Source organism: Orycteropus afer, unplaced genomic scaffold, assembly GCF_000298275.1.
Source record: "Orycteropus afer afer isolate SDZICR_OR568_19922 unplaced genomic scaffold, OryAfe1.0 scaffold00075, whole genome shotgun sequence".
NCBI classification, from domain to species: Eukaryota; Metazoa; Chordata; class Mammalia; order Tubulidentata; family Orycteropodidae; genus Orycteropus; species Orycteropus afer.
In genome coordinates, this window is record NW_006921662.1 from 3,085,656 (window position 1) to 3,093,719 (window position 8,064).

The 8,064-nt window shown below is 39.5% G+C and overlaps 1 protein-coding gene across 1 annotated transcript in view; it reads left to right on the forward strand.

Annotated features, from left to right (window-relative positions):
* The first annotated feature begins 524 nt into the window (after positions 1-524).
* Positions 525-8,064, forward strand: part of NEK7 (NIMA related kinase 7) — a 124,001-nt gene continuing 116,461 nt past the window's right edge. Inside the window, exon 1 of the mRNA XM_007941090.2 lies at positions 525-581. Within this exon, the coding sequence (XP_007939281.1) occupies positions 525-581 (57 nt within the window). The remainder of the gene's footprint in view (positions 582-8,064) is intronic.

Genomic DNA, 8,064 nt, shown 5'->3' on the forward strand with positions numbered 1-8,064 from the left:
AGTAAGTACTCTATGAGGACTGGCCTTTTAAAAGTAATCCTAAGAATGATAGTAAACATTCCAGTAAGAGATATAAAACAAAAATATTTACTTTTTAAAACTGAGAAGATGAGGTGCATTTTAGGGATGTAAAATATTGAGTATGATTATTGAAAGGTTGCCATGGCAATTATCTCCTCATATTGGGCAGGGTAAAGGGAAACCTCTGATTTATAAGGTGTAATGGAGAAGAAGGAATTTCATCTCGGGAAATATATGGGAGGAATGTTTAAGCACATAATGCTACTTTGGAGAAGTAGAAATGGTTGAGTCAGTGAATGTGAGAATTAAACAGAGCTTGGATTTAGTTAATGGGAAAAATAATAGTGAGATATCATAATTTCTGAAGCATAAAGTAAATTTCTAGTATTTCAATGAAAGCATCAGGCATATGAGAAGCAACATGAAGTGGTAATGATTACATTAATTAATCTTCAACTGTACATTTTTTTTGCAGAATTCTAAAGTTCCTGTTTCATCAGACAATGGATGAGCAATCACAAGGAATGCAAGGGCCACCTGTTCCTCAGTTCCAACCACAGGTAATTTATTCTAATTAGGGCTGGCATAAATCTATTTTAAATGTGTGAAGAAGGAAGTAGCACATTTACATTTCCTTTAGGAACTTAAGTAGCCCCCCCAAAAAAAAAATACTAATTATGACTTTCCAAGTTTTAGGCAGAATTGTTTTTGTTTTAAAATACTTAATTCTCATCTACAAACATGATGGCAGGGGGACCAGGAGGGAGGCAGCTTTGGCATTTAATTTAGTAACCTAAAGGCTATTTCCCTTTTCTTTCTGAGGAAAGTAACTACAGGGAAGTATTTATAACTCCTAAATTTGGGTTTGCTAAGTGATACATAGGAGCTCTAGTAGCATAGTGGCTCAGGCACTTGACTGCTAACCAGAAGGCTGGCGGTTCAAACCCACCAGCCACTCCTCGGAAGGAAGATGGGGCAATCTACTTCCATAGTGATACTGCCTAGGAAACCCAAGGAGGGGTCGCTATGAGTTGGGGCCGACTCGACGGCACACAACAACAACAACAAAGTGATACATAAGGAGCTCTGGTGGCATAGTGGATAAGGCATTTGGCTGCTAACCAGAAAGTCAGTGGTTTAAACCCAGCAGCTGCTCCGCGGAAGGAAGATGGGGCAGTCTACTTCCGTAAAGATTTTTAACCTTGGAAACCCAAGGGGTTGCTGTGAGTCAGAATCAACTCAGTGACAGTGAATGAGGGAGTGAGTGAGTGATAGGCTTTGAGGGTTAATCTTAAGCTTTCAAAACCAAAGTCACTGTGATTGAGTCAATTCCAACTCCTAACGACCCCATAGAGTTTCCAAGCCTGTAAATCTTTATGGAAGCAGACTGCCTCATCATTTTTCTGTGGAGCAGCTGGTGGATTTCAACCACTGACCCTTTGGTTAGCAGCCAAATGCCTTAACCATTGCACCACTAGAGCTCCTTAAACTTAAGCTTAAGGGGAAGAAAAAAACCTGAGGTTGCACCCACGTTATGGGAGTGTCTCTATTTTTTGTGCCTGCTCCTGAGTTGACCAGCTGGTCCTGTCTTGTCTACAATTGCTTTCCATAGTTGTCATTTAATATTCTCTTTCTCATAGTCTTTCTTCTGTTACATAGTTGCTCATTTCTTATAAATGGAAGTAAAAAGAATGTTTCAGTACAAAAATGTACACACATTATTAATTCATCATTTAGCACTCTGCATTAATTATGAATGCCTGTCATAAAGCTCAATATAATGCTATTTTAAAAATAACAAATACCACTATATAGAGGGAGCCCCATGTTTTTGTTGTTCATACAAACTGTATTTCTCAGTTTGGTGCCTGAAATATGTCTGAAATTTACTCTGCTGGCCTTATTGTGGAAGCTCTGGTGACGTAGTGCCTAAGGCATTTGACTGCTAACCAGAAGGCTGGAGGTTCAAACCAACCAGCCACTCCTCAGAAGGAAGTTTGGGCAATCTACTTCCGTAGTGATGTTGCCTTGGAAACCCAATAGGGGGTCGCTATGAGTCAGATCCAACTCGATGGCAGTGAGTTTGGTTTTTTGGTTTGGATTTACTGTACCAATTTTGCTTAGACCAAACAAAAAAAAGAACACAAACTCACTGCCATCAAGTCGATTCCGACTCATGGCAACCCCGTTGGGTTTCCAGGGTGTCAATCTTGGAAGTAGGTTGCCTTATCTTCCTCCCGCAGAGCAGCTGGTGAGTTTGAACTGCTGGCCTTGTGGTTAGCAGTCAAATGCCTTACCCACTATGTCACCAGTGTTCCTTTACTTAGACTAATATTTCTAAATTGTTTGAGAAATTGATAGATGTTCTTTCAAATGAGTTTTGTACCCAAAATGGGCTTGAGAGACTTAGGGTAATAGGGTAACAGTTACGTTACTGCAGTACTTCCTAAAAGCCTTTCTTATACTAATGTGCATTGTGAATTTCTGAGTGGGCCATATATAGCGTATGTTGTTGTTGTTGTTATGAGCTGTTGAGTTGGCCCCAACTCATAACGACCCCTCCTTGGGTTTCCGAGGCGTAGCATAGTGGCTAAGTCACTTGACTGCTAACCAGAAGGCTGGCGGTTCAAATCCACCAGCCGCTCCTGGGAAGGAAGATGGGGCAATCTACTCCCATAGTGATACTGCCTTGGAAACCCAAGGAGGGGTCACTATGAGCGGGTCCAACTGGATGGCACATAACAACAACAACAACAACATCACTACAGAAGTAGATTGTCAAACCTTCCTTCCAGGGAATGGCTGATGAGTTTGACTGGTTAGCAGTCAAGTGCCTTAAGCACTATGCTATCAGAGCTCCTATATAATCTATAATGTTTCCCAAAAGTATTTGATTGTGGAAGCCTCCCCCCTCTTTTTTTTTTTAATGTATCTACTGACTTTTCTCAAAATCAATGTTCTGTGAAGTGCAGTTTGGAAAATACTGTGCAGAAAATACTCTTCTGCTTCTGTGACTTTTCTTATTTTGTCTTCATCTTCTCCAATTTTTGAAATTCTGTCTGCCCTTCAAAGACCATCTAAAGCTGACCATCTTTCAAAAGTTACCTAAAAATGACTGATGGTTCCTTTTCATGGAAATTGGATGATACATTTTTTGCATCTCCCTTCTGGTATTCATGACACTTTTTCATCATTTTCATATGGGCATATTTTCCTTATCTGTCCTGTTAGGTTATTATCTCCTTGAGCATAAGGACTGTGTCTTAGTTCCCTTGGTAAGCTTGTGGTGCTTCCCTAGCATGTAGCAGAGGCTCAATAAGGACGTGTAATTGAAACCAATCTGTAACTCCTTAAATTAGCCCTAATTTGAGTTGAATTTAATTACTCCTTATTTAAATGTAATTATAATTTTAAATTACCTTTCTTCTTTATACTTACTGAATTCTCTGTATCGAGTAAAGAGGTGTTTTGGCTTCAAGTAAGGCTAGTATTTTAATTTGAAGATGGGAATTTTTTGTTTCTTAAAGTACTCCCTATATTTTGTTATGGTCATAAATTATATTATCAAGATTATAACAAGTAACAACTTCTTTCTATTGCATGGATATAGCTTAGTGCCAGTTTTAGACACACACATACACACACACACACACACATTTCATATTACATTGTTTCTAGTGAAGGCAGTAAGAGAAGCACCTCAAAATTAGGCAGTTCGTGTTATGATTTTGAAGTTCACAGTTTTGAACAATCGCTGCGTTTCAAAGGGAAAAAATATGCGCTTTCATTTTTACCTCCTACTGACTCACCAACCAGGAAAGGTCGGAGCTGCAGTAGGAGGCAAGAGTGAAAGTAATTGTTTTCCTATGAGACGCTGGGTTGCCACACAATATAAATTTTAGAATTATATGAATGGTTCTGCATTTCTTTTCACACTGTTCCTTTCGTTTATGCCTCCTGTGGCTGCTCCGGTGTGGGTGGACCTCTTTCCCTGTTGGAAATAGGCAAGTGTCATCCCAGGTTCTAGCTGCCTTGTGGTGAGTAGGGTAAGGGAGAAAGATTTTTTTTCTCCCCTCTTCTGCATTCAGACCGGTGGTGTGAGACGGTGAAAGAAAGATTATCTGACAAGAGCTTATAGGCGTTATTGCTTATTATGTCTTTGAAAAATGTTACTGCTCTTGGTAGCATTATTTTAAAAGACTGAGGGAGAACAGCCTCTGCTAGGGGTTGACAACCTCCTTTTGTTTTGTTCCACACCATTGGCCTGCATAATGGGGGTGATATGGCAACATATGGTTAGCTGAGTGACTTCTTTCACTTTTGTAATGCTAATGTAAGTCTGGGCATAAACACACAACTAAGGAAGGCAGCTTTCTGAGTGTCAAATACCAATTCCTTTATGATGATGAGTGATGTATATTCTTGGCATATCCTTTACTTTTCTTGTTCTAAGATGAATATTCTAACCCCATAATACATAATATATGGTCTCATTCTTAGTACAGTATGTTCCTTTTTTTTAAGCTTTAGAATGTTTGATTTATGTATCTTTATTAATTTTTTTTTTTTTGCTTTGCTGTTTTTCTTTTAAATTTAGGAAAAAATTTTCTTCCCTCTCTTCCTTTCTCCCTCCTTTCTCTTCCGTTCTTATTTCCTTCTTCCTTCCTTCCACTAAAGTCTAAAAACTAAAAGCATATTTTGAGTAGATTCTTATGCTACATATTTTCATTGCCTCTGGACTCTTACTTGTGGAGCAATGGATTTGGCTGATTTTATTTATTATTTTTAAACACAGATGTAGAAAAGGTAATGACAGAAATAGTAAAATATTTACTTTTTACCGTGAGACTAATTTTAAACTATGGAAATTTTTAGGTAACATTTTAAGAGTATTTTGGTTTGTGGACATTGAATGAAGAGGGCTATGGTATGTTCACTCTTTTATCATAAAGTTAAATATAGAGCAGTTGTAATCGGTGCATTTCTAAGAATTTCTGGCAATAACGTGAAGGAGGAATCATTTTAATTGTAATAATCATCAGAGGCTTATGTTTTGCATTTTTTTGTAAATTTGAAACTATTTAGTGTTGCTTTGGCTATCTGTGAAAGAGGAAAGGAATTCCCCATTTACAGGTAGGAAAAATAGACATTCTTTATTTTTTATAGCTTGGAAAGTATGAGAGTCACGTGCCTGGAGACTTCTACCCTAATGAGGAAAGTAGACTGACCAATCCTTTAAGCTTCCTGCCAATGCAAACTATAATCCGTGCTTTCACATCTCTACAAAGCAAGTGGGAAGAGATGAGGTGGAGATGATGGTTATTTTGTAGTTTGTTTAGGGTACCAGTCAAGAGGCATTGTGAGCCAGAGAGAAGCTAGCCCCCAGTGGATTCTGTTAAGTGGGCTCAGAGTTTTGGACATGATAACATTATTACTTTCCTCTTTTTATAGCTTATCTTAAAGAGTTAACATTCTGTGTGAAAGAGTCATCATTTGCCTTACTCTTTTGATAAACTGATTTTATTAAGGTACTTGTCATATAACATTAAGTAGAGCTTCTATTTGGGGAAATGTTTACAGAATTTTAGATGTTAAATTCTTCTTTTAATTGTTTACCTCGTGGAGTAACATTATTGATAAAGGTACAAAAGAATGAACAGTAGTTGTTTTGAGAAAAGAAAATGCTTACCATAGTTTAAATTCATTGCCATGAACCCCAATTAAACTCTAAGGCTACTCAGCAGTCATGTCCTTAGTCCATTCATTCCTTACTCTCCTTTAAGACTATTTCATATCTTCTCTCTCCTCAGACCCCAATACATTCTCATTCTCAGTTGATGACTTTGTTTCCTATTTCATTGAAAAAACTGAAACAATCAGAAGAGAGCTTCATAGTACCCACCATGCTGTCCTCCTCTCAGAATCTGTTTTCATGTAGTCTGCTTTTTCTGTTCTTACCAGATGAATGAGCCACACTCCTCTCAAAGGCCAGCTCTCCAATATGTACCAGATTGCATCTCCTCTCTTACTCATTTTAACCTACTGTGTCTACTGATTCTTCTAGGAACTTCCCAACAGCATGCTAAAGTAATGTTATTTCTCTTATTTTAAACAATAATACAAAACAAAACAACCTGAAAGATAGATTTTCAAGTCTTACTTCTCTATAGCTATTAACATATTTCACTGCCTCCTTACACAACAAAATTCCTACAAGTATTTATTTGAATCTATTTCCTATTTCTCCTTTAACTCTCTTGAATCTACTTCAGTTAAGCTACTCCCCCTGCTGCAACTCCCTGCTACACCACCTGTGATAGTTGGAGCTGTGTCAACTTGGCTGGACCCCAGTTCTGTGTGGTTGTTCCCATGATGGGATCAGATGACTGTGTTCTGAGTGGCCAGTCTGCCCAAGGGGAGTTTTCCTAGGGGTGTGGCCTGCTTCCAGGATATCCAGGGACATCCTGGGAAGAGACACATTCTTTGAGGGATTAGAACCCTGGTGTGCTGACTACAACCTTCCATGAGTGAGCAGCCCACCACTCGGCCTGGAGATCTTGGATTCGTCTTTCATTGGAGTCAACAACCAGTGTACTGCCTTCCAGCCTTGAATTTCTTGGTCCCCTGCAGTTGCACAAGCTAAGGCTGCCACCAGCCTGACGTTTCCTCCAGGGACTTTGGACTTGCCGGCTTCTATATTTTGTGAGCCATTTTCCTAAGATAAATTTCTCTCTCTCTCTCTCTCTCTCTCTATATATATATATATATGCTTTGCTGGTTTTTGTGTTTCTCTAGAGAACCAAATCTAACACATTTGGTACTGAGAGTGGTTCTAGAGAGACAAAATCATAAGGATGGGCTTCCTAGATTGGTTCTCCAGTTTGATTAATTTTGATAACACTAGCAACTCTAATTCTGCTAGTAAAGAGAGCCCTACTAATCCGTGGCATGAGGTGGCAAAATTAATACGTGAAATAGCACCACCAATAGATCAAGTACTTGTGGGAAATGACGCTCTGGGTGATCGGCTATTTGATACTTTTCTGCAATTTTGTCAGAATGAGGAGTATAGGGAAGCTGGTTGGTTGGTCCTACTTACACTGGATAAATTGGTGAAAGAGCGAGATGGGCTCAAAGCTGCTGAGTCTCGGCTTAAGCGCCGCGTGAATGACCTCAGTGCTTCCAGCTGTGCTCTGAAAGAAAGCCTTGTAGCTTCTACTACCAGGGCTGATAGCTGAAACCCAAATCCAGAGTCTTATTGTAAGAGTGGCTGATTTACAATGCCAGCTCAATTGCCAACCCAGAACGGTGTCTGCCATTAAAGTGAGGGCATTGATTGGAAAAAAATGGGATCCTGTAACCAGTAATGGGGACATATGGACAGATGATCAGAAAGATCAGGATATGGAGCCTGTAAATTCTGTTGAATCCCTCCGATCTGAAGGGATTACTGTAAAACCATTATCCCCTCCCCCTCAGTTTGAGGGAACTAGCCAAACCAGTCCTGCAGGGCTATTGTGTGAGGCAGAGGCCATGGAAAACATTCCTGAATGCTCTCAGGAACTGCCTCAAGCACCTATTCTGGCTAGGCCCATAACAAAGGTCAAGTCTAAGCAAGCCCCAAGTGGTGAAATAGAAAGTGTGACTGAGGAGGTGATACGCTATACTCGAAAAGACCTACTTGATTTTGCCAACCTGTACAGACAGAAACCTGGAGAATAAGTATGGGAATGGCTCCTGAGGGTGTGGGATAATGGTGCAAGGAATGTAAGATTGGATCAGTCTGAGTTTATTGATTTAGGTCCACTAAGTATGGATTCTTCATTCAATGTCTCAGCTCGAGAGGTTAGGAAAGGATCTAATAGTTTATTTGGTTGGTTTACTGAGGCATGGATTATACGGTGACCTACCTTAAGTCAAGTTGAAGTACCAGACCTGCCTTGGTTTAATGTAGAAGAAGGTATCCAGAGGCTTAGGGAAATTGGCCTGTTAGAATGGATTTATCAGACTAGACCCCTAGAGCCAGAAATGGAGAGTCCAGAA